General features: G+C 40.6%; 1 protein-coding gene across 1 annotated transcript in view; it reads right to left on the bottom strand.

Annotated features, from left to right (window-relative positions):
• Positions 1–234: 234 nt before the first annotated feature.
• Positions 235–27,053, bottom strand: part of ptn (pleiotrophin) — a 44,037-nt gene continuing 17,218 nt past the window's right edge. Inside the window, exons 2-5 of the mRNA XM_015028758.1 lie at positions 13,427–13,521; positions 12,545–12,718; positions 7,794–7,955; positions 235–1,052 (exon numbers count right to left, since the gene is read on the bottom strand). Of these exons, the coding sequence (XP_014884244.1) occupies positions 997–1,052; positions 7,794–7,955; positions 12,545–12,718; positions 13,427–13,520 (486 nt within the window). The 5' untranslated portion in view covers position 13,521 and the 3' untranslated portion in view covers positions 235–996. The remainder of the gene's footprint in view (positions 1,053–7,793; positions 7,956–12,544; positions 12,719–13,426; positions 13,522–27,053) is intronic.

A 27,053-nucleotide genomic window follows, 5' to 3' on the forward strand; every position in this document is an offset into this window, starting at 1 on the left:
CGTTGGACCTCCATCTCCATCTGAAGTCCTTCACAGCCTCTGACAGGTTTTTATTTTCCAGTGTTGCATGTATGCTACACCAGCCATCTTCTCCATGATGCTGCCACTACCGTACATTACAGTGGGGACGGAATGAAGCGTTAATCTCAACTGATCTCATCTGACAAGATGTGATTTTGAGTTTAAATAAAATCTGGGTGAAATATGCTTGTTTTGAGATGTTTATTTTTTTTCTTTGCATTATATTGACAGAGGTGACATCAGGAAGTTTAAATGCTTTTGGTATTTTTTTTCTCTACATTTTATTCACTTTTTTTTAATATCGGAAAGGTACCAGGAAGCAAAGGAAATGATAACCTCAAGCAGTCACAATATATTGAGGAGAGAGTTAATAATGTATGTAAATTAAGGTACAACAGAGGAAAAAGACATTTTGTACGCTCACAGTGAAGCTTTTAGACTAAATTATAAATGGAGATTTACCACAGACTGAAAACTTTCAGTTAAATTGGGATTGCTAAAAATTGAAAAAGCAGATTTATTTTTTATTACATCTCAAATTAATTAGGTGAAAATGTTTGAGGCCTTTCTTTAACAAACTGCCTCATTAGAGCACAGGCCAAAGTTTTTTTCAAATTAGAGTTGGGGTGTGGAACAGTAAAACAAATTGTGGGCAATTTGTACTTCAGAAACTAATCCGAGAGATAACATAATTAGGCACAAGCACTAGTAAACAAATCATCTCATTATCCGTCCCTAGCACATCGTATTATGTCTACTACAGCAATATACATGATGATTCTTATTGGGTGCTAGAAAAAAGAAAAAAAAGTACAATATGGCTCTAAAATTCATGTTTTTACTGGTTTCATCAAAACTACAGAGTGTCCTAAAGTCAGCCTACAGTACAGATAACCAGGAAGCAGGTTGGGGTGGGGCGCTGGTCGTCTTCCCACAGTCTGCTTCCACTTTTCTGGCATGAAATAAAAACAAATCTCAGTCCATTGGGGTGCGCTCTCGCTTCTTCCCTTCCTTCTTTTGCTTCTTTGCATCTGCAAGAAAGGACAAACAGAGTAAATATAGTTATAGTCCTTCCCCATAACGGCTTCACCGCCAGAGGTGACACCTTTGAAATGAGGAAAAATCCTATTGTCTCCATGAAGAGGAGCCGCGCTCCGTCTCTGATCGTAACAACCGTACAGGTTTTAATCAGCTAGTTTGCCTCTGTGAATGTTTTGTACTGTGACCCACTTTACACTGATGAGACGGATCTGCTGGGTTTATGTAAAACAGAGGTTTAGTGTTGAGTGGCACCTGGCAGCCATGTCTTTTCCTTTGTGAGCTCTGCGTGTAAGCAGACAGCGACGTTACCTTTAAGTTTATTACTTCATGAAGTTTCTTGCATGTCAAATAGTCTCTCGTTTTATTCCAATTTCTAAAGATTAGTTTATCTAGAGGCAGGTGATTTTATTACTAGAGAAATATAAAAAGGTACACGTAAAAAGTTTAAGTCCGATCTCAAGAAACGCAGACATTTTATGAAACATTTATAAAAGGACGTGCATTAAAAATAAATCCACTTTTTTTTTTGTTTTCTGGTTCTCATCTCATGCAACAAAAATATCTGGCTGCAGCACAACGGATTTACCACATCAGTAAAATTCAATAAAACATTACAAACATTGTTGAGAGGTGCTTGAAGACTCTTCTGGGGTTTTTTTTTTATGTTAGTGGCACAAATAAAAGAATAAAAATGATCAAAAAATATTTGTAGTTCAACTGATTTAATCCTTTAAATAAGTTGGCATTTTTATCAGCAAACTCAAAGAGTTTTATTTTGGAAAACAAAAGGCAGAAACAAAACTTTTCTATGTATTTCTGAGAAATAAGAACCCACCAATTGGAAGGCTAACATTTTCTACTGCAACGTTAAGGAAGGACTGGTGTCTGTGACCAGTAGCTACACTCTGGACCAATCATCAGGCAACAACAGAACGCCACAATATAAAGACACCTGTGGGGATTTAAACAGGTGAGAGAACAAAGGCAGAACATGCAAACTCTATGCAGGAAGGCCTGAGCTAGCACTATGTAGCACTCTGGGAACTCAGGACCTTCTTGCTGCGAGGAAACGGCGATAACTGTGCTACCGCGCAGCATCGTGGAAATTACTTCTGCATCCTCTCCCCTCTTCCTCCTCCCACCGGGAAGAAGGGCATCTTCACACACCAGAAGGTGCGCACTCGCTCTGGACGAACATGCAAATAAGCAACGGGAAACTTGTTCAATTAAGGGCGAGTCGTAAATCACGTCGAACTGTTTATTTTCTTTTTCCCCAAGCGCTCGTGTCACCCGTGAGAAGTGAGATGGTGAGTAATATTGCCCGCGTTCTGGACCGGCACTGCAACAGAGCGTCGCTTTGCAAACTGAACGCAGCAAGAAAGTCAAGCGCAGAGACAAAGCAAATGAAAAATTTTTTTAAAAACCACTGCCGTTCTGCAGGTGGAGATCTGGACATGACTTTAGGTCGTCTGCTTCAGTAACTGTCATGGCGTCTCTGGGGCCGTCTCTCCTAACACATCGGATTTCTGTCGTGAAGCTTTTGGTGTCAAGACCGCCGTGTTAATGCTGTTCGATCTACTTCAGAGACATCCGAAGTCATTCCCGGGTCGGTGTGCTGGACGTTTCAGTGGTTTCTATGGTTCTGGTTCATTAGCAGTTCCCTGGAAAACTTGATGATGATTTAAATGGCTGAGAAGTTCCTGCTGTCAAAGTTTGAAGTGGCTTATAAAACATGGAGAACACCGCAGCTTCACACCACTGCCCTTTTGAATTCCTTCACCATATTAAAATGTATTTTCTGTTTTTACAATGATTAATCCTTAAATCGCATCTTCCCTCTTTAACACTTTTTACCAAACCTAGCACAAACCACTGGCAGATGAGTGAAATGCCAAATGAGTCACTGTGCAGCACCTTCATTAAGGTCTTTTTAAACTTCCAACTGGCAGTGGAATAAATTGAGCGGATCTAATTAATGAGTTTCAATCTCTAATGAAAGAAGATGATGTATGGAATCGTCTGGAAACATGGTGGTAATATAGAAATACTTAAACCCTAAATTAATGTTCATATGCAGGGATTATGTTGAAAGGACACCTCCACAACTCGCAAATCCTTTAATAACATGCTGGCAGGCAGTTTGGAGCTGCAGCAACTTATGCTCCGTCAGTGAGATGTGAGCGGCGCTGCCTCCACCTTTTAACATTCTCGCCGCGCGTCGCTCAGAAAATCTCCAGGAAATCTTTTCTTTTCGGCTGCCAGCTTTCCGCGGGGAGCAGAATTTAGATGCACAAGGTGCTCTCGAGCATGCAAATACTGAAATTGCTACGGCGCCCCGTTTGATTGCTTGCTTTAATTTGTTGGAATGTTTTCCGTCCCTTTCTCCCCCCCATGCCGACCCCTCCTCTCGTTTTTTGTGTCAGCATATTCTGCTCCCCGGAGAGGGAAAGGATTCGCTCTCACACGTCGTTCTCTCCGCTCCATGTGAGATAGGGACTCTCACTCAGGAGGCTCGAGTGCATTCTGCCACATTTGCAAGTCGGATGTCACAGCATCTCTTTGCTTTTTGAACGCAGTGGGAGTCAAGATGGTGTTACTTTTTACAGCTCAAACATGTCCGGAGCCAGACGCTTTCCTCCTGCCGTTTCAGAAAGACAGAAGTAAAAACCGGACGTCGTTTGCTTGAACATTTACTGTAGGCTAGGATTCAGTCTTTTTCAGGAATATCTTGTAAAGTTCTTTTTAAAATCTTGATTCGTTTTGACTGGACTGATAGAAATGCCTCCAGAAATCGTCAAGCGAGTGAAATTACTGACAACTTGGATTCTGTGCTTCTTTACTCTCGTCTTTCCAAATCCTCTCAAGGCTAAAATGTTGTCTTTGCACCTCTTTCTTCCACTTAACTTTCCTTGACTCAACAACCTGAACCCCCTGTTTTAACTGAAATCGATTCATTTTCAATATTTTAATTTGCAAAGCTAAAATGATGGGGACATTAAATGTCCGTTCTCATCCGTTGGTCATTTCGTTTCCCGCTTTAAGTGCTAAAAAGGATCTATTTAAGATAACAGACACATGCTGTAGCTGCAGTTGCTGTATTTCATGTTGATCACCACTGGGCTGTCACAGTGAGGCAGGAGATTAGAGCTAAACCCAGGGACCAGTGCCAAATATAATTAAAGGCCAATTTAGTTGGTTTATTAATGTAAAGTGATAACATTTGAGCCTGAACTTTGCCTTAACAGGAGCTTTATTTCCCCCCAGTGGTTCCTTGGCTCTGTGACTGGAACATCACATCTATTCGTTACAATAAAAATGTTAAAAAAAATGTTTTCTGAATTTGGATAGTTAAACTTGAGCTTTTTCCCCCTCTTGGCAGTTTCCAGGGCCATGGCTCGCTACCTTCTGTAACCAGGTGCTCTGTAAGCAGTCATACAACGTGCATTGGCTGTGGAAGCATGTTTTTGACTTTTCAAGTCTGAGCACCACCTGCTTATTCAGAAGGAGGCACAAGTGTGCTCTGCACAATTTTTAAAGATTGCCATATTTATCCAAAGACTTTTGTTAAATTCAAAAACCAAATCTGGGGTCCAAATGTTCCCCCCCTGCTCCATGCTGCGCGCTCTCCTGTTCAGCTCAATGAAGAGAGATATCTTCAGGAACTCGTGTCTCATTTCTGTCCGCGTCTGCTCTTTGTTTTGCTCCATGTGGTCTCTCTTTCGCCTGGAACGGACAGGAAAGATACGCAACTCTGGGTCTCGTACGACTCCGGTGGGACTCTCATGCGTATCCTCCTTTGGGGTGTGCAAATGACAAATTTTGCCTCCTTTCGCAGAGACCCGCTGCCATCTCCAAACCTCAACGTTGATGCTCGGAATCGCTGGTTTTCACAGAAGATCTGTCCGGCTGCGGGAAGCCAAACATTTAATTTACTTTTTCTGATCCCACTGCTGAAGATTACATTTGTAATATCGTCACACTCTCTTTATTTTGAACCAAGTAGCCTTTCCGCTTCCCATGGCTTATCTTCCAACAGACAGTTACGAGAAATCACCCTTCCTGCAGACAGCTTCCCACCGACTGCATCTCTTCGTCTGGACCTCTGTCGTCCCTGCTTTGCTTCTCCTTTCACCTCAGCTCTCACACCTCTAAGATTGTCACTTTGCATCCAGGCAGTCGGCCCTCGCGAGAAGTGATGTAAACAGGTGGACCTGGAGTGTAACACAAACTCAAACTCAGTCTGATCTTCAGTCACACTTACAGAAAGGTTTACCTTTTCTTTTAAGTTCCAGTGCATCCTGGTTTGACTCTTACAAAGTCAAACCATGATTCTACAAGCTGCTTAATCAATGGGCGTACTTAGTTTTGTTTTTTCACCGACACTTTATCAGGCTAAAGTTTGCCATATGTTGTATTTTTATGAAAAGAAAAAGGGAAATTACACAGATGGCACATAGGTCAAATTTCCTTAAAAGCTTCTCAAACAACATGACCATAAAACCCAACTCAACCCAAACAGGACAGACGTTAAACGGTCCAGAGCTCTGCAAACCGCCACAGAGGATTTCACACCACCTCGGGTTTGAAATGAGCCTCCCTGATTGTGGTTATCTGATGAAGCGACAGTAAGGTTAGGCAAACTCTTTGTGCAAACTCTGTGTCAGCTGCTGAGCGTGATAAACGCGGCTTATTGCCATTGGCAACATTTCCAGACTCATGATAATTCTGTTTAGACAATGGGGAATTGGCAGTGGCTAATTTACATCCTTTTCTGCAGAATTTACAAGCAGCTCTGACCCACAGTGAATCCATTGCTTCTTGCCAGCTTCATACCAGACAGTAACGTATCCTACGAGTGTTCACATGATTGCATTTTTACCCATTAGGTCAATACTTGCTGCTACTGAAGTTTTTTTGATTACTCTCCATTTACCACAGAAAATCACAAGTAGAAACTCACTTTGTTCCAGAGTTCAGTGAGTTTGACATGGCTGAGGAAAGCTAAAAGCCTGTAATTACAGCTGAATAGTGAGTTAACTATCTCAGTCCGGGTTTAATCCTGTCACTCAAAGCTTCAGCTTCACAGTAAAGTAGGAGGATTTCCTTCTGCGTGACGGGGAATTGAATGTGAATGCAAATCACACATGACATTGCCTGAGATTAAATCATTTGCAAGGGTTTGTTGGATTTAGCAAAGATGCAATCAGCGCACGATGTCTGAGGAGACAAGGCGAGAATCTACTGAACTCGCACAGTAATTATCAGGAGAGACGGTGGAAGTTCAGTCCTGATGCAAGTCGATACATATTCTGATGCACAATCATTCTAATTAAAAAGAAATCCAGGAATCTTTTGACCGACGTGCGACGAGCAAAACAAAACCTCGTCATCGGCAGCCGCTGCTCAGCACTTTGGTAGAAGAAAGAGAGAAAAACAAACGGTAAACCCACTGAGCTAACATTTAAAATATGGTTATGTATTATAAGTCAAAGGAGCTTCAGTCTCCTTTGTTCTTTTCTGAAGTGTTGCTCAAAGTAACAGTGATGTAACACTGTGGTAAACACGGAACAGGCTCATATTTTTTAACGTGTTGTTGACAAAAATATAGAAGAGGAAAACATTTTTACAAGAAAAACAACTAAAGTTTCAACATTGCATTTGTTTATTGAAGTCCACAGATTTTAAACAACTTCCAAATGATCCGTTTGCTGATTTAACACTTTTTGATCAAATTAATAAATGTAATTTAAGAAACAGATTCTAGTTCAGATAATACTGGATTTTCACTCTTTTTAAAAAAAAAAAGGTGCAAATTTGCTTTATTTGCAGAGCAATCTTTTTCAAGTTGACAACCTGTGGCGCTTCTAGACCAAATTTACAAGCAGGGGCCCGGGGCCCCACTTATTTTCTCTCATGAGCGCATAGGAAAAAAGAACAAACAAAAAAGTGAACCAATAATAAAAAAAGTACCCTGCCAGAGCTGCAGGTTGCAGACCTCTGATCTAACTGATGAAAACTCAATAGAGTTGAAGCTAAAAGTGCAACAACTCCATTTTTAATTAGAACCGTGAAGCTAAAACTGAAATTGACCCATGGGATTATGGTTACAGTTCCAGCTCAAATAATCACAAGAGATTGATGTAGTGTCATCTCTTCAGTACAGAGGCTATAAGTCGGGTCAGGACAGATCCTACAGGGACACTGGCCCCAGTTGGCCCCCATCCAGGACCGCTCATGTTGACAACTGATGCTACCAACACTGATCCATTTAAAAAGTAGCATGGTAAGCTTTCAGAAGTTCATTCTAATTGTGTTAGCTCTTGATCAGCTCTCAATAAAACAGACCCATAATTATCCAGCTCTGGACAATCAGATAGTCCTCCATACTTTTCCTACTTGTACAGAATGCCTGTAAATTTATATCACTAGAAACTGAAAACCTGCAAGATGCTATAGAAGAAATGCAAATAAAAGCTAATCTTGCACAGTTTGATTCATCGTTTCGCTAAGTCAGCCTGCTGCAAAAGCTGCTTCATTACATTCATTTAGATTCCACCCAAGCTTTGTTTTTGCTTTTGAAGCTCAGCAGTTAAACTAATTTTCTTTTCTGCCAGAGACAGACATTTGTTCCACATGATTTCTGGGAATCATCATAGCTTCTGACAGGCTTGTCGTGTCCAGCGAGGGCTCCCGTTTTATCCGGCAATCATTTCTTCGCTTCCACAGCTTACCTTGCAGCTTGGGCTTGGAAATTTTCCCGCATGGCTTGGTTGCCGTGACGGTGGCAGAGCAGGTCGCATCCATGAGCGCTCGCTTCAGTACCCCGGTCCTGTTCTTCTTCCCCGTCGCCAGGTCACACTCCCCCCAGTCCTGGAACTCGTACTTGCATTCCCCTGAAGCAAACGCAGGAATCAGATCTCAGCATTTCAAAGAGCAAATAAAAGGAGAGAATCTTGTAAAAAATAAAATGAATTTGACTGGAAGAAGCTCTCAGAGCTCATGGATTTGTGTTTAATGGCTGCTTGATGAGTAACTGGTTCAGGTGGAGCTCTTCTCGACAACAGAAGATGATTCTCAGTGCAGAAGCAGACGGGACCTCTGCGTTTTGATCTTACATTTGCTATATGATGAAACCTAACAACAGATGGATGTAATCAAAAGCAACCTGGAGAAATAACACAGAAACAACCTATAGCTACATATGTAGAGAAAACCTCTTCATATGAAAGCAATTAAAGATGCAAGATTGCTTCTGAAAACGCCATTAGCTGCTGGTGTGTGCTGTAAAAGTGGGCTTACAGAGGATGTGTGTGTGTGTGTGTGTACATAAGTGTTTGTGTTCTATAAGGCCAAGCTTCTCATCTCTCCTCTTGCATTATTTTGCTGCCAGTCCGGCCAGGCTCCCTGGAGGCTGTGACACTCATTCGTCAGCTTCCTCTCACATGAAAGGCCGTGTCACCGCAGCCGAGATCCCAGAGTGCTCATCAGAGCTGGGGGGGGAGGAGAGGCGAGGCAGCGCAGGGCAGGAGAGCAGAGAGAGGGAGTGACAGGGCCATTGTTGCAGGAATCCAACAGGGACTTCCTGAGCAACCAACTTTGAAAGCCGTGTTCCCCTCGCAACCATGATTTATGCCAGAGACAGACAGAGATATCCCACTTGTAGCGGATTTATCAGGAAGCTGTGCTACATTTCGAAGGGCCACATGCAGCATGCCGGGTTGCAAAGGTATTCACACACCTTTAACTTTTTGACTTTTTTTTTTTAAGTAGTGCATAAATGTGCGCCGAGAGGGAAACTGTAAATTGTTTCATTTTCGTTTAGACGCCCCCCGCCGTTTGTCTGGGTTTGTCTCCACACGCTTCGCACATCTCGACACAGAAGTGTTTCTTCCTATTTTATTTATTAATATTTTTGCATAATATCAGTTAGATTGCAAGACAACTGTCTCTGGAGTTATCAGTTTTCAAGTCCTGGTCTAGATTCTCAAATTCAATTAGCTCTGGACTTTCACAGAGAACAAAATAAAACATGAATGGAAAACAGAATAATTTATCTACTGTCATTTTACGACGTCCTTCCAAATCTCAAGTCTTTTAGATCTCCTAAAAGCTTTCTCTAACTCTGAACAGCTTCCCTGTCTCTGCTGATGAAAATCCTCCCCACAGCATGACGCTGCCACCACCAGTGTCACCGTAGAGACGGGGTGGAGGCAGCGTCATAATTATGGTCTCTTCTTGTGGTGGTGGCAGGATCATGCTCAGTTTCTAAGAAAGGAAATCAAAAATACTTTACACCCTTTTTGTATCACTTAAATCAAAGGCTGCTATTTCTGCATGTAAGCTTCATAACTGGCTGTTCAGAAATGAATCAAAGGTTTGGAAATTATTAAATATGATTAGTTGAGTATTCTTGTTGTACTGTATAGTTCTTTATTTTACCTTCATAAGTGTAAGATATGAATGTAAATGTTTTTCTACAATTTTCTGACAAGTACTTTATCATTTCTGTTGTGGCAGAGAGTTTAAATCAGAGAGAAATAAACCTTTCTCTGTAGCAAGACATTGTTTCTGTCATTACGCAACTATTTAGCTTCGCTGATCTTACCTCAAATTAAAAATAATTCCATCGTCTTTTTTAACTATTAAATATCATAAAAAAGTTCAATTGAAGTCTATGAATGAATGTTTATGTGTACATAATTACATTAATTGGGGTTATGAAGTCTGTGTCCACTTTATATCAAAAGATATCTTAAATAAATAGAAACCAGGAATGTCATTAGGTTTAAACTTTTAAGCTTCACAGAGTGGCTGCAGTGCATTGTGGGAGCGTTCAGAGTGTTTGTGACCTCTGTCAGTCCGTCAGTCGTCCCCGAGGCGCCTGACTCCTTATTTTGGGTTCACTTAGTGAAAACGATGACTCTGCAGAATTATTCGCAGCTACCTCTTTTGACTTTATGCTGTGTTGTACTTTTAAAAAACTTTAAATGTCAATTAAAGCTGGAAAATAAAAACGGCTGCCATACAGCATGCAGTAAAAAAAGGCAATAAAATCTGTAATAAAAGAAAAGCAAAAACATTAAAGTGGAAATTTATTACAAACAGGCTCGTTTTAAATGGTAGATATGTTGATTAAAACTGACAAAGTCAATAAAACTGATTATGTTGTTGCTGCTGCTCCTTTGTAAACAACTTTTCTTCAAAGTTAGAATAAAAAAAAAAAAAACGCCTTCGTATTGGAGTGATTTTGACAAAAGGTAAATGCCAGTGGCCTGACAGCTGGTCAGTATCTCCAAAAACTGCAGGTTAAACTGCAGTTTTGTCAGACAGGTTAAAGAAAAGTTGTTTTTTTCAGAAATTATTTGGCTTTTCATTCTGTCGTATCCGGTTATTTGTGCAGAAGAATTTAAACTGACTAGTGTTAGTCTTAAAAGGCCAAAGCCCATCTGAAATGAGACTTTCCCAGGGCTTCATTCATCTAGCAACCACCACCCCTTGAAGGCACAATAAAAATAAATTATTATGGTTTAAAACTTTCGCTCTCTGAAGAGAATAATTTGCTTAGCAGTGCAGAATCTAAATGCTGCTGCAGGCTGCACTGCGAAATTGCAGACTCCAAATGTATTTTTTTGTGCAAGCAGACCTGGAGTGTTGTGGTATATCAGAGTAAGCGGTGATGGTTCTGAATGTGTGCGGCGTTAACATTATGGGAAATCCTGATCCTGCAGGCGCTTCCAGTTCAGGACGGGTTGTTTTAAAAGAATCCGTTCCAGGTCAGGATGCCGCCATGTTGACTGGCCTTCCAGCTGGTTTTCATCACATATGTTCCAGTAACTGCAGCATCTTTACCACAAACATGGGAATGTTGATCTATTTCCATTTAATCTTCTCTAGCAACCTTCCTCTGAAGTCTGGATCTATGTAACTTAGTGCTATCCTTTCAAAACTTTTGCTTTTCATTATTTCTGATGGTTTGCTTCCAAAGCCTTTCAGGTTTTAACTTGGGAACAAAAGTCTCCCAGGTTTTGTCACCGTTAGAGATTTCAGCTTCACAAATCTCACACTGTGATCTCCCTCGGTGCAAGAACAATGTGTTGGACAACTTCCGCTGTTTAGATAAGCTAGAAATATGAAAAGGCGAGTGAATGTGCCTTCCACAGCGGCGACACTTGTGGATTGTCAAAATTTGTCCAGAGATTTATGGACCTGCCAAACCCCATTCATGGTGGTTCCATTTACACAAGGTAAAAACAATGCCTGCTACTCTGCTGTGCTGGTAATGACGATGTTGGATGGTTATTTCCATGACAATGCATCATATTCTCAGCAGACATTGCTGTTGTACCTCTAATTAGCTAGCTTATGCATTCCTGTTCTGAAAATGAGGCCATTGTTTGTCTGAATGACACGTAACAATGGATTATGATGGGGAGTGGAGCAACAAATGGAAATCATGTACTTGTACAAGGGTGGGATTCTCTGGGTATGTTAGTCAATAACTAAAATATGATGAATATTAAGCTGCGGGTATTTTGTTTCACAATTTCTAGATTTGATGTTAATGTGAGTAAACTAATGAGGAAATGAGCCTTTAAAAGAAAAATTCTTATGTTTTGCTTTTTTTATTTTCCCAGAATAAAATTCCATCGAAAAACAAAAAATCCCTCAAGGCCAAAGTATTAGTATTGTTAATGCTAAACAATGTCAAGATAACAGGAGATGAATATTATTATTATTATTTAACAGACGTGAACAACACCCAGTGAATAGGTGCATGTAGGACAACAAGTGCTCCAGCAAACAGCAGGAACTGAGGAAGAGGAAGTTTATAAAAGCCGTGGAGGTAATTAGAAAAACTACAACCAGCTGAGTCTAATCAACAAGATGGCTGCAGCTGAGTGAGAGGCAAAAAAAATGACAAATGAACGACATCATGAACAAAAGGGGATCTAATATACAAAAAGGAGTAAAGAAAAAACAGACACAATACAAAAAGTAAATATCAAAAACAAAATGGAAACAGAACCAAACGCAAATTTCATACAAACTCTAGTATAATTCTCAGTGAAGCATTTTTAAATTTATATTTTACTTTAACTAAGTTGATCCAAATTTCCCAAAGGGAGTCTATGACTTTTACGATTTTCCCAGCCTGTCAGAACATATTCTGTTCTATAACGGTAAATATTATAAAGTCTAAAAAACTGCTGGGACTGTAAATTCATTTCTTTGCTCAGAAATCTTAATAGATTTGGATCCACTGTCCACGTTGTGACAGCAGAATTGTCACCAATTACTTTTGTAAAAGCAATTATTTCTCAACAAAGAACTGAATAAATGTACGCAAAGTAATAACTGCATTTTTCTAGACGTATTAGCGCGAGACAACATTTCTGCAATTCAAGATTGATCTATTTTAGCGCTTTGCCACTGATGCTAACAAAACTGTCCACATCTCTGGACTCAAGAAGAGATATTTCACCTCCAAACTTCTTCTTCCAGTTGCAGGGGATCTTGCAGCGCTGGGTCTTGATGGTCTGCTTGCAGTCGGTTCCCGTGCGCGTCCCTTCCCTGGTGCCCAGGCCGCAGTCGCCCTCGTTGGCGACGCACACGCTCCACTGCCAATCCCCACAGTCAGATTTGCGCTCCTTCCTTCCTGTTCGGATAACAGACGTTGGAGACGCAGATGTGCTAAAAGCTGAGAAGCTTCTCGTCGGAATTATTTTGTGGTTCGGTGCGACAACACAGGAGAAAATCAGATTCGAGTCTCGTTTATAGTTTTAAAGTAAGTAGTTTTTAAATTGTATATTTTTGTCCATGTCTCTTCCAAACAGGTGCAAAAATTTCAACTTTTATTGTGTGTATTAGAAAAATATATTCTTTGACTTTTTTTTTTTATTTTACAAAAAGTAATCCAAGATTGAAGTTCTCCTTTTTGTTCATCTATAACTTTCTTCTTACATCGATGTTTTTAATGCTTACGTTTTAAAATTAAAATAAAAACAACATTAATTTCCTCTGTCTGCTGTATTTTTGTAATTGCTTCAGGTCTTTGCACTAATTTCCAATGCAAATAAACTTTTCCCCTCCAATTTAAACCAGCTTAAATTTATTTCCTTTACCCAGGAGGAACATTTCAGACTTATTTTCTCTTTGTTGCAAATCACAGTTTATTCTAAACTTTCACAAGAGACCAATTACTTCAACCTAAAACTTTTTTGGGATTTTATTTATTTATTTTTTTTTTAAGTTGTGCCCTGGTAAATTAATCACCCAGAAAGTGGAAGTCCTGCATGTGTATTTCTTAATTTGGTCCAAATTGCTTCGTTATATCACAAGTGCGCTGACAGGTTGCAGTAATCACCTTGTTTTTCCGCTTTCCCTCCTTCGGCTGCCATCACCGTCAGCACCAGGAGCGCCAGCACGGCCACCTGCGTCCACAGCTTCTGTCCAGTCATTCTTGAAAACAGACACATGAAAAGTATTGTTAACAGCCTCCCCAAAGAGACAAACATGGACTTTAGAAGGTCGATGTTTTGGGGGAACATGGAGGTGAGCAAGAGTCGTCCAAAGTCTTTAGAGAGCCGAGGAAAGCCTGGAGCGTTTCCAGCTCCTCCGTCTTATCTGGAGCCACTGTGCCGGCCTCCAACATCAACGTTTTGATTGTCAGCACAGCAGTCGCAATGACAGTCACACGTGTGTGTGTGTGTGTGTCGATCTGAGCTTGTCACTGTCACATAAAGCCATCACACCAGTCCCATTTAAAACCTCCGCCTGCCCTCAGGCTACATGGAATGCAAGAGTTTAAAACCTGCTTGAAGCTTTGGATTGTATCGGTTTTAATCGGGTAATGTTGGAGGCCCGGTGGTCAGCACCACTGCCTTACAGCAGGGCTGGTTCTGCAGGGGCATAAGATGCTCTCTCCACGTACCTGGGCTCCTCTCACAGCCCAGAAACACAACGGCTAAGCTAACCTGTTAGCGCAGTGGAAACATTTCACACAGACATGAACATTAATAGTGTTTTACTTTTTGTTTTTCATCCTAGCTGAAGAGTTCAAACATGCATTTCAACAAATGCATGTTTGAACTCTTAATAAATTTTATTTATTTCGGTTCAAACTAGGCATGAATGTATTTCCAGATTTTCTATTGATGTTTCACTGATTGGCAAATCAGTTTAAAAAAAACAAACAAAAAAACTCAGAAAACTCTCAATCCTTGTTCCTCCTACTGCTGTCAGTCACTTACAGAATCACTTGCAGAATCGCCTCTCATGCCACGTAGGTTATCTTGCTGTTTAAAAGAATATGAGCTTTCTGACATTTAAGATGATTTCTATTGTGAAAGAGACTTCAGAGACATTAGAGGCTTCAAAAGATTTCAGTTTGTGGCAGAGTTTCAACCTCCTGCACCTAAACATACAGCGAAATCTACTGTGCAATGCTTTAGATCGAAATATATTTCATGTGTTAGAATGGCCCAGTCAAAGCTCAGACTTAGATTTTTATCAGAAATCTTTAGCTAAGACTTCACAAATGCCATCTGTGCAGTCTGACTGAGTTTCAGGTGTTTTGCAAAGAAAATGAGACAAAATGCAGCTCTGCAGAGGCACAACCATTAATCACTTCCATAATTTACATTATAACAGGAGTGCGAATTATTGTTGTTGAAAGTTTAAGATATGGTACATTCAACATGTATATTCCTCTACCAATAATCAAACCTAAAGACTTGCCCGTTTTGGGCTTATTAGATGCAACAAAGTGCAAAGTAGCCGTGAGGTTTACGAATGTCGGGAGATTTCACAGCTCCGGCGTCCAGAAGGCTCGCTGACCCGTTCTGCTTTGGCTCCAGGAAAGATTCTACTGCCACGGCGATGACGACAGAACCAGAGACGTCGAGGAAAAAGCAGAACGCGTTTGGATTTATGTCCCCTTGATATCCATCCCCTCCAAAGTGCAGCCAGGATTACTCGTTTACAATCCGTCAATTAAGGAATCAGAATTGCAAACTGCAGTAAACTTTACCTATTCTTGATTCTTCGGCTGATTTTGAGAACGCCAGGAAGCTACTGAACGGGACTGCCAAAAAGAATCTGCTGCCTCTGTAAGCACTGCCCTTTCCTTTTTCCTTATTTGTTCTTTTCTTAGTAAGATTCTCCGGCAGACAGGGCTCTCTGAGAGGGAGACAGCATGGGACTCGGGCAATTACCAAGAGTCTGACACCAAAAATGCTCTTTTCCTTTCATGTTCTCGTAGAACAGTTGAGCCTTGCAGGGAAATAATGTGCATTTGTCATTTTTAATCTGTCAAGAGCCGGGTCTCGGTCCTCTGTGATTTCATTCTAGCACTCTGAATAGACATTTGACTTTTTGTTTCAAAGATTTAGTCTGACTACGCATATATTTAAACCTCAAATTCAATTACTGCCAGTTCTTTAAGCACACCTTCTTATTAGAGCTCAGGAAACTCATATTGCTTTGTAAGGTGTCGCCGGTACTTTTTCTGCTCCTGAAAAGCCATTTGAATCCTCCGCATGATGGAATTTATTCTTTTCTATTTTTGGCAGCTCGCAGGAAAATCCAGCTTTGATTAAATACTCAGGCTCTGTCTCCTGCTTTTACTTTAACATTGACTGTGACATAGTCCAAATCGCTCTTCTTCATGAGCAACAAAAAATAAAAAAAACTCCGGTGGAAAGAAGCATATACAATGACTTCTAAGAGTTTCATATAGAAAATCCAATAAAGGCCTCCAGATAAGGATCCGCTTCTATGAAAAAGGAATTTAGTCTTTCAGAAGATAAGAAAGCTTTTTCTCAGTTAGTCACAAGCAGAGCGAGAGGGTGGAGAGCAGAGGAGGAACAGTAAGGGACGACAAATGATGACTTTAAATGAAAACAGTGAGTTCTGCATATTTCCGCTGCGGCTGGAGAGTCACATGGTCTCCTTCTCCGTCAGGTCAGTAAACTAAGACAGCTTTTCTAAAGCATTTAACAAAGTTGGTGTTGGGATCACGCATTGTGCTGAAATGTGTCGTCACTCTGTGTCTGATTTTAATGTCAAATAGCTGTTTGGTTTCTGACGACAGGCTGAAAACCAAGAAACCAAACTGTGTGTACGCAAAATTATGTTTTTAATAGTAAACAAACAAAATCAAATTATGATTGATGCTGAATGCTACCCAAAAGAGGAAGAGGAATTTGTTTATTCTGAAAACCATAAATAAATACCCAAGACGTTTTCCTGATTTATAGCTGGAAGTTTGTTTTTTTTTATTTTGTCCAGAGTTTCAGCCGAGATTCTGATCCAAATCATAACTCGCTAAGATATCCTAATGACCTGCCTAAGTAGCATGACACAAGATAACCACACTCATTAATCACGACTAAGCTTTCAGCGGATCCCAAAAAATATAGGAAATTGCTGCAGCTGAAGGTGTAGCAAAGCGAAACACTCATAAGTAAATGTCACTGAGTTTCCTGAAGATTGCAGGAAGAGAGAAAACTTTGGGAGTTTGTGTTTTTAGTCAACCTTTTGTTCAGAAAGATAAGACGCTCTGTATTCAGGTGTATATATATTACACACCACGATGGTCTGAGGCAGATCAAAGCAAAAACCCAAAGCTCATTAAAGGAAGCACTGATAGCGTGATTCCTGGGGATGTTCTGATCACAATCTGTCGCAAAATAAATTGCAAAAACTTTTAAAAAAAGGAAAGAAAAACAAAATGTTGCCTCTCCTGCTTACTCTGGAAGTGCCACAGTCTGAAACCTAATAAATAGTGTTTACATGCCACAAGCACCGGAGGCTGAGACATTAGTTTTGTGCTGTTCATCTGTGGCCAATCGACTGGACTTGCAGAAGAAAAAGCACACTTACACATCTGAGTTATACGCTCCCTCTGCAGAGGCTCATTCTTCTTTTTCTTTCTTTTCTTGCCTTTTGAAGCTAATCTGAAATCATTTTCATGAGGCTTTCAGTACAACAGAGCTCTAAATTACAGGAGGTGGATTTTGGCTCCCATTGCAAAAATCTTAACCATATTTTGCCATTTTAGTGACTTCAGGTCAAAACTGAGACGACCATGAAAGAAAACTCTTAATAATAATAATAATAATAATAATAATAATAATAATAATAATAATAAAAGACACGGTGATGCATTCAAGCAGAAAATTATTAATCGGCAACGACAACTTTCTCTGACATTATATTTCAGTTGTATTTATTGTATATGGATTGGTCAGGATGCTAATAAGTATTGTTAATAATAAACATATTTCTGCTTAATTTCAGGAAATAACCTGAAAGAAGATGAACAGATGAACAGATGAGTTAGCCCTCACTTTTCTCCGTTTAATTTAAACACAGATATTTAAAAGAAGAAGCCAATACTGTCACATATCAATGACAAAACAAATAAATAAAATAAATCTCCATGAAACACTCTGCCAATCTAAAGCGCTGCTTTGAGCAGAAAACTGTTAGATATGCCGTTAAAAACGGATTTTCTTTTGCACATACACTGTAAATATATTGATATTTCTCCATGATGCATCAACACTTCTTCATTACGTTTTTATAGCATTTGCAATTTCGTTGATGGGGGACAGTTTCTTGGCTCCATGAACTGACCAATCAGAAAAAAACAAGCCTTCTCACAGGGAAAGGAACTGAACAGCTATATGGGGAAGTTGCACAAAGAAGTCATAAAAATGGATTTTACTGAACTGTGACTAGCGTAAAGCTACTTTAATGAAATCCCAGGATAAAAATATAAAGATGTACATGAGAAATGATACTTAATGAATCAGTTACATGGCCCAATAAAAAGGGAGAGAGCTGTTAGCTGCATCAGCTGAGAGAAAAATATATTTTAACTATCATTCCACTACGTCGTCTGGTTTTGGGTTCTCTAATTGAATCCATTGAGCTCTCAGATTAGAATCGGATCATGAAATAAAAAATGCAACCCTCTCTGATGTGTCATGGCCGTAAGCTGACATCTCTGAGGCTGAATGAGGGAGTTTTCTTATTTGTGGTGGTTTGAGTCACTACTTTTGGGCTTTGTCATTTTTGGATTGTGTATTTTATTTTATGTTTGTCCTGTAACTTTGCCTCCACAGGCTTGGTTTAATGTTGTTTTATTCAGTATTTTTGGCTCATTCTTAGGAAATACGCATTGCTGTGGTTTCCTGCGTTATTTTGCTCTTTGATATTGAAAGTAAACTGTTTATTAAAACTTATCTCGTATGAATACAAATACAATATTCATGTATGCATTTAATATTTCTGTGTAGCAGATAAATTATGCATATTTTAATTTCATGCTAAACTTCAGAACATGTAATTTCTAAAACCAAGACCACCATCTCTGTTTGGCTTCAGTCAAGTAATAAAAGCTCTGTCTCTATGCATGGTATTTGTTCCATCTCTCCTACATGCACATAGTAAACAGTACAGAAAAAAAGGTTTCGATTTAATCTGACAAGTATGAAATGATTCGTTTTGTGCCCTTTACTCCCATAAACCTGAATAAAATCCTGCAACACCGATTTACTTCAAAAACCGCCAAATTAGTAAAGGAGCCGATCTGTGGAGGGATTCAACGATCCAAAGTAAAAAGCTGCAAAGGAAAAGTTTAGGTCAATGTACATTTTTGAGTTAAAATGCTCAAGTTCAGACTCCTGGCAACTATTCAGGACTTTGTGATAGTGTTACATAGAATCCCATTAAGAAACATTAAAGTTGATCGTCATAATGGGAAAAATGGAAATGTTTCAAGGGGAAAAAACATACTTTTTTATCAGGCAGCACTTCTCCACTGACAGAGGTGAGAACTTCCATTAATAAGACATTAAGATATTAATAGCATACAGCTCAACGACAAACCTACATTAAGAATAAACCAACTGCACCAATGTGTATTTTGCAAAACGTGCGCAGAAAATAAAAAAAACTAAGCAAGCTGCAAACACAACATCTGAAACTGCTGCACTGAGCATTTCTCCTCCATCGGCATTTCCATCTCCTCAGCTTCCAGCAATATTTTGCTTTCCACTTGAGAATACAATAACAACAAAAAAGCCTTATTTAACTCCAACACATTCAGCCCACTTTTAAAACTGAGCAATGCTGTGTTTATGAAGACCAAAATCACCAGCTGGTCCCGACTTAGGAACTAATTAACTTAGAAAGCAGAACTGGTTGGAACAAGTTTTCTGTTTGCTCCTTTGTAAGCTGTGCATATGGCGAACAACCTACAGGATCGGCACCATCACTGCTCTGAAATCTGCTAAGATCCAGCTTGAAAAGAACGCCCTCAGCCACCGGGCCTCTTCACTGCAACAGCTGTGTGGATGCAGCGCAACAATGTAATGTTAGACATTATTAGCAATGCCTGAATCAGCTGAAGAGACAACCATCAGTAGAGACTGAAACGTCTCTGTTGCACTGCAGAAAGCAAAGTCGTCGTTCCAAAACTGACCAGAATCAAAATTCGGTGATCATTTGATCGTTGCTCGTCAAAGTGTCTTCTCTGGTCCATTTTCAACGTTGCTTTAGGGAACATGGAAGACGACAAGAGGGACAACTCAAGAGCCAAAGTCTTCAAAATGAACCAGGACTCCGATCGTACACTGATCTGATTCAGGCTACGTTATGACTCAGGAGACGATAATTGACTGAAGAGTTGAAGAAAGAAAAAGCGTAATACATGAGTCACCTGCCAACTCCCAGTTCTGACGCATCGATAAAACTGATAAAACAGGCCAGATTCTTTTTATTTAGCACAATAAATAAATCATCCCAAATGATCAGTGACGGGCTTCAAGAAATGCTGCAAAAGCTCATAAAATCTTTTGTTTATGACTAATCTAATGTTTTTTATTAAGAAATCCTGAATGGTGGATCTCAACACTAGTTCCTAACTTTAGGTAACTGATGTGCTGATCATATTTTATCCCTGCCAGGCAAATCTTTATGACTTGTTGTCAGGCTTTAAAGCGTTTAAATGGATAACAGGAGAGGAGAAAATATTCACATTCTCTTTGGGAACTCAAGAACGTCAACAATGTGAATGTGTCCATGTCAGGTTTAATTATCTTGAGCATTAAAACATGCAACTGTTTTAGATCTTAAATATAAATATTCACAAAAACACTCCATAGTAGATTTTTACAAACCATTTGTTTGACAATCCAATAGATCTAGTGAAATGAAAGCATTTCACTTGAAAACGGCATAGATGTATAGATGTTTCAGTTGCTAGGTATACCTGGCCAGTAATTGTCCATCCATCCATTGTCTTTAAGTTGTGTGTAACCTGGAGTGCTTCCTAAAAAGTCACCGTTAAGAGGATTACCAGAGCGCTCCGGCTCATCCTGAGGATCCCAAGGTGTCAGAATATTCAGCACGGGTGACATCCAGAGGTCACCATGATCAGAGACTCAAACCATTTAGCTTGTTCCTTTGGATGCAGAGGAGCCACAGTTCTCCTCCAAACGCATCCTGGACGATAAAGCTTATCTGTGAAGCTTCAGCCAGACTACCAGCTTCACGGTAACAGAGATTGCAGCGCCTGCATTACGGCGGACAAGATTCCCGTCCATTCGTCCACTTCTCACTCAATCCTAGGATGACTGAGAGCAAAGATCCAGGATACTGGAGGTAAATGTCCGACCAGGGGGGGCCGCTCTACGTTTTCTGGTGTGATTTTTGTGAACTAGATGAATATAAACTTCCATCTCCTTCCAGAATGAGTAACATGCATTTTATTTTGTCTCCTACTTTAACAATCAATTAATCGACCAACTTATTTGCTAATTGCTCTAAAATTCTCCACTCTCGTTTTCTAAAACATTCTTATTCGCCACTTAGGAATCTAAATGCAAACACTGAAATAAACAAGTTTAATATAAAATGTTTGTTATAGCAGTGTTTAGTGCGCAACAATTCAGCCATAGCAACGGAAAAAGATAAATAACAGATTTGATGTGTGTGCTGTAAGAAGGATCTTAATTTGCTGAATAAACTGAAGGATTCTCTCGATTGTCACATGGAAAATGACGCTTACCTAAGAATCCTCACGATCAGAAGATGGATTAGTTAGTAAGAGGCACAACAGAAATGTTGGTGTGGCTTTTATTGAAGTTGCTGCTGAAAAACAAAGGTGTCTGGATTGACACGGGAGTTGATTGTTTTCTCCTCGACAGGTAATTAAGCCAAACAATATTGATTCAATTTGTAGCAAGATGGTGGTTGACATTTGAGATGGTTGTTATCTCCAAGCCGACTGCTAAATGTGATAATTGTTTTTTGTTTTTTTTTGTATGTTAGTGTTGCCGTGGCTCATTAAAATGTCAACTGGACAAGCATTTATCTTCTTTTGCGAGGATTTTTCGACCTTTAGAGAGTGATGATTAAATTAATGTGGATAATATGGGAAGGGGGAAGAAGAAAAGTTATTTCTTTGGATGGCGATGATTTGAAAAATAAACAAAATGAAAAGAAATCATTCATGCTAACTCATGTTTTTCTGCGGTTCGTTGTTTATCTTCATTTACAAAGACGACAGCAGTAAGTTCTCGGGGAAAAGTCAGGCAGAAACATCGCTGTGACTCAGAAGAAGAAAGTAAAACGTCTCGTACAGCAGCAGCAGGCACACTAATGAGACTTATTCACCTGTTTTTTTCTGCCTGAGCACTTTCTGAACAGAGCCAGCTCAGATGAAACGAGAAGAGTATCGACGACAGAAACGTGGAGGGGCTTTTGAAAGAAGCAGAGAGGCAAATAAACAAAACAAAAAAACAGGAAAAAAGAGCAAAATAAAAAATATAAAGGGCTGTATGCAGAGGCACAGGGCAGAAATATAAATAACCGTAATCATGCAAGAGAAAGCAAAGAAATCGCCGCCGAGTCCAATAACGCCTCCAGGCTTCATAATGACCGTCATTGAAGGAAACCGTTTCCTCTTGGGGCCGAGGGATTCCTTAATTGAGGCGCAGCACCGTTTCTCATGTGTTTAGGTGCAGATGATTAGAGCAAAATGCCAGACATTTCTGACTTGTGTTTTGTAAAGGTCACACAGTGAGGAGGGGGTGGAGAGGCTCCCTGCTATCGCTCAGAACAGGCCCTGAGGAGCCCCCAGGGAGCCACGCTCCAGAACAAAAACACCATGTGTGGCACGCTGCGCGTGTGTGTGTGTTGAAGAAGGCCAGGTCCTGAGAACAGAGCTAAGTTTTAACAGCAGTGCTGGGCCTGCATAATGATGAAAACATAATAATAAGGGCGAAAAGCAGTCGGTCTGTGAGAGCATCGGAGCTGAAACGGCTCAAATTGAAGAGTTGGGTTTGAGCATGAATGCCTCCGTTTCACTGATCACATCATCCGAACCTCCAAACATCCACTTGTTTGTTTATCCTCACGCTCATCTCAACGCGACTTTTTGTTCCCAGCTCTACTTTAAACTTGGTCTAATTTGGCAGTGTGAACGCCATATCATGCAGTTGAAACAAAAGTTTATTTAGACCCACTTCTTTTTGTTTTAAGTCTGGTAAAAATACCAGAAACAATTTCCGTTTGCTAAAAGCCACAATCTTTATCAAAGATTTATTGAATAATGTCTTCAGATTCAGAAGTTTACATACCTTCCCTCAGTATTTAGCATTGCCTTTAAGCTATGTGATGTTTAAGATTTCCTTACAAAAACTTCTCTAACTGGGTCTAACCTCTACTCGGCTACATTCGTGACCTCTGACCCGTTTTTGTTTTGTTTTATTGTCGATGCTGCCACAACGTTTCGCCATGGAGACGGTGTTTGACGTTAGCAGCTGTGCATGCAGGGCCTTGGTCTGGTCAGATCAGAGCACTCTTTATTTTCCATCACAGAAAATGTCCATGAAATGCACTGAAAAAGAAATGAGTACATATGTGACTGTAATCTGAAAAAAACATTCAATGAGTGCTTCACTGGAAATACAGGGCATCGAGATGATTAAGTAAAGATGATAAAAACTTGTTAGCCATGCATTGGTGGTTTCCGTTACTGCTGCTTCGATTGGCTCCATGCACATCATGCACCAAGGGCCGCTGTCCGAATGTTGTGAGTTACAATTTCTGGAACTAATTTTTTAAAAAAATGCTAATATTCCTCCACTATTCTTCCTCAAGGAAAATTATTCATTGTGCAATCAACACACCTCAGTTGGAGATCCTTTAAAAAAACAACAGGATTCAGTCACAATCAACACATGAAATTCAAGAGCTACTCACAAGTTTATACCCTCTGCACACATGATGCTGCATGGAGGGTTTGTTGTGAGAAAGTTTGACGATTTTAGATAACTGACATAAATGTGCCTATTTTCATCCCATCTATTAATCTGCATTCCTCTCAGTGAAGACAGCCACAGAGAGACACCTGTGCACCGCCTCGCTTCAGGGGACGTCTTATCACCGCTCTTTGTCCTCTTCCCGCCCTCCGCCCCGTCTCCCTCACCCATTTGGATGCTTTTTGTTTTGCTAGAAATAGCCAGGCTTGCTCCCTTCAGATGCTGGCAGGATGGCTGGTGGACCTGTGCAGCCTTGATCCCCCCTGGCAGCGCGCTGACAGCCCAGGAACAGAACTCCATCCCACTCTTTTCCTAAAGCCCCCTCGCTGTTAGCATCAACAGTCGCCACCCCCGTCTCTCCTCTCTCCTGCCTGCTCTCCAAAGGCGCCAATTTAGAGGCGTCTGTTTAATTGAGTGGGCAACGTTTATCCTTAAGTGTATGTGTGCACGTTCCTCCCAGGAACCGACTGAAAGCACCTTGAATCACTTGTTCATTAAAGAATGCTGGATGAGAAAGCTTTTTCACACGGCGTGGGCAGCCCTGTCCGCCTTTTGATTAATCCATCCAGCCTCCCTCTCCTCATGTCTGCCTCCCCCTCTCCGGCTTTCTGTCTCCTCAGTTCCTCAAATCTTGGGAACAAACTTAGCTGAGAATTACACATCAGCTGTCGCCTTCTCCACTTGTGCGCTGCAGTGCAGATGTCTAATAAATGCACTCGTGTTATTCATAGTCCTCTTGGAGGCTGGAACAGACCAATTGCGGCTGCGAACATTTCTCCCATGTGAGAATCGAAGCTTTAGGAGGCGCACATGTATGCAGTGGAAAATCTAAATCATAGTATCATGAGAATTAACACCATATCCTTGGTCCAACACTCTCTGAATCGCCTCATCAGCGTTTCTTTAGCTCTGCTGAGGTCTGACGACAAACCATTCGTTTGATTCAGGTGCGTCTGAAAGTCACAGGATGGACCTGGGCACCTCCACCCACTCTGAGATTTTAATATGATGTGATGCAGACGCCGAGCTCCCTTACAACCCTCATCAAAATGCAGAGAGGAGGATGGAAGGATGGATATGAGAAAAATAATGAGGGGAAAAAGACACAATCCAGGCAGGAAGGAAGGAAGAATGAATGGATGAAAGAAGAAAGGGATGAAGGAAGGACAAACAAAGAAATAACAAATGTACAAAGTAAAGAAAGAAATGAGGAAAAGTATAAAGAAAAGAAGAGAGAAGAAAGTAAAGGAGCACAAGAAGGACCAAAAAAGAAAGGAAATACACAGGAAAGGAAGGAAGGAACATGAATGATTGATTATTGGTATGAAGTGGTGAATGTGGCAAAAGAACTAATGGCAGACAACTGAGGAGAAAACTAAAGCAATAACTAAACATGGCCAAAACAAAAATGACTAAATGTAAAACTTAAAAACAAAGACAAACACAAGCAATATGACTAAACTACAGAAGCGGCAAAACTAGTCAAAATAAAGAACTGTAATGTGTCAAAACCTATTCAAGAACAATATCATGCAAAACGTGTTTTAATGCAGTAGTCAGGTGTTTCACAGTGTTTACAGCAGCACCATGCTACTGCATGTATTCAGCTCCGTAGGAATGTTTTATTTTGCCAGCACAGAAGCTGACCATCTGAGAGGTCAGCTTCACGTATCTGAGCAAAACCTCAGCAGGAGCACGAGAGGAAGAAACGGCCACAGCGCTGAGATTTTCATTCGGTAAATTTTAGAATCACCACTGCTGTTAAATTTCCCGATTTCGTCACCCGCAGCAGGATTCGCTCAACTCCGCAGAAAACAAAAGCTTTGTTTCAAACGGCTGAAGCGAGCCTCAATCCCCGGCTGCCGCCGTCCGAGGCCTGATGTTCTGCCTCACTCCTACGCTCTACGCAGAGCGGAGGTTCATGTGATTACCTCCAGTTTGTGTCACCTCGTTCCAGCAGGCTTCACTTTTTCCCACGTTCACATTTCAAATTGGTCTCAATGAAACCGACGCAGCAGCACTGCATGCCACACATAATAATAAGCCGTTATTTCGTTCATTACAGCCCTTTTGAAGCTAACGTCTCAGTCTTTCACATGGGAACGTACCGACGCAAACTAAATAACTCCAAGGATGGAGGTTTAGTGAAAAACTTTCCTCTGGGTTTGACTTGGAGATGAAAACCTGTTCAGATCAAAAATAAGGATTGCTCAGATCTTTGCTAGATCATTAGCCACAGAGGTGTGTGTGTGTGTGTGTGTGTGTGTGTGTGTGTGTGTGTGTGTGTGTGTGTGTGCGTGTGTGTGTTTGTAATACCTTGTGGGGACGATTTTCCTGACATATACTACGTTGTGGGGAGCCTGGTCCCCACAAGGGGAAACCCTGTTTTTGGGTCAGGGGTCAGATTTAGGGCTAAGGTATGAATTGAGTTTTGGTTAGGGTTAGGTATGTGATGGTTAGGGTTAGGAAAAGGGTAAAGGTAAGGTTTACGCTGTAGAAATGAATGGAAGTCAATGGAAAGTCCCCACAAAGATAGCAACACAAATATATATGTGTGTGTGTGTGTGTGTGTGTGTGTGTGTGTGTGTGTGTGTGTGTGTGTGTGTGTGTGGCCCCAGGAGAGTACACACCCTCAGTGGTTATATCAAACTATCACAACTTGCATCAATTTAATAAAATACTGGAAAACAGTGGCAGACAAAGCATTCTTTTGCATCCATCCATTATCTATACCCACTTGTTCTTGTAGCGGGATTTGTCATTTAAACTAAAAAAAACAACAACTTTTCTATCTATCTGTTGCAAACTTTTGGATCTACTCTTATAAAATCAATCAAAACTTGATTTAGTTGGTTTTTATTCAAGCTTTTCTCTCTCTGCACTCAGTAAATAACCTTTAAACACAGGAAGTTTCACCAAAACATCTTCGCACCTGGGTCGACTCATTCACACCGAGTGATATGTTTGGTTTTTCCATCTCATTATCTGGAAAAATATATAGTCTGTCGTATAGTTGCGCAAAAACACACACAAAAAAACATACAATGCAAAACTGTCAAAGAATTAAAAAATGTTGCAATTTGCCTGCAGAGCTTCTGGTGTGTTTGCAGCGAAGCCAGGCAGACAGTCGATGAGGCCAAACAGAGACGTGTACTTGATGAGACGCTTTTTTTTTCTACGTCCTGACGCGAGAGGAGAAGAAAAAAAGAGAGAAAAAGTGAGGGTGGATTACGCTTGTTCACTTTAGCAAAACAAATGCTGTTGGACAGATTTGACAGTTCTTCCAGCTGTCAAGGAGAAGAAATGTTGACAATATTATTGTCACTGCAGGGAAAGACTTTAGATAACGTGGGTGTTGTGCTTCACATACCTATCATTAGGACAATTTTTACTGTGGTGCGTGTTTGAAGTCTTTATATCCTCCACCATAACCTCGTGGCCCTCTTTTAGGCCGTGTGGTAGCAGAACACAGCCTGACTGAGCATTACCAAACCTGGACGGAGGCAAACAGGAGTACAATCTCCTCCAGGCTACGGCTCACCTCAGATCACACGGCACCAGCAGGAAGAGGGTGGAGGGGGGATAAAAAATAAAAATTTACAGCTCAACATCTGTGAAATGCACGTCACACATCCCCGACCTGTCGGACCCCCCGCA

The sequence above is a fragment of the Poecilia latipinna genome, unplaced genomic scaffold (assembly GCF_001443285.1).
Source record: "Poecilia latipinna isolate Pla-1442-1.1 unplaced genomic scaffold, P_latipinna-1.0 Scaffold9, whole genome shotgun sequence".
Classification (NCBI taxonomy): Eukaryota; Metazoa; Chordata; class Actinopteri; order Cyprinodontiformes; family Poeciliidae; genus Poecilia; species Poecilia latipinna.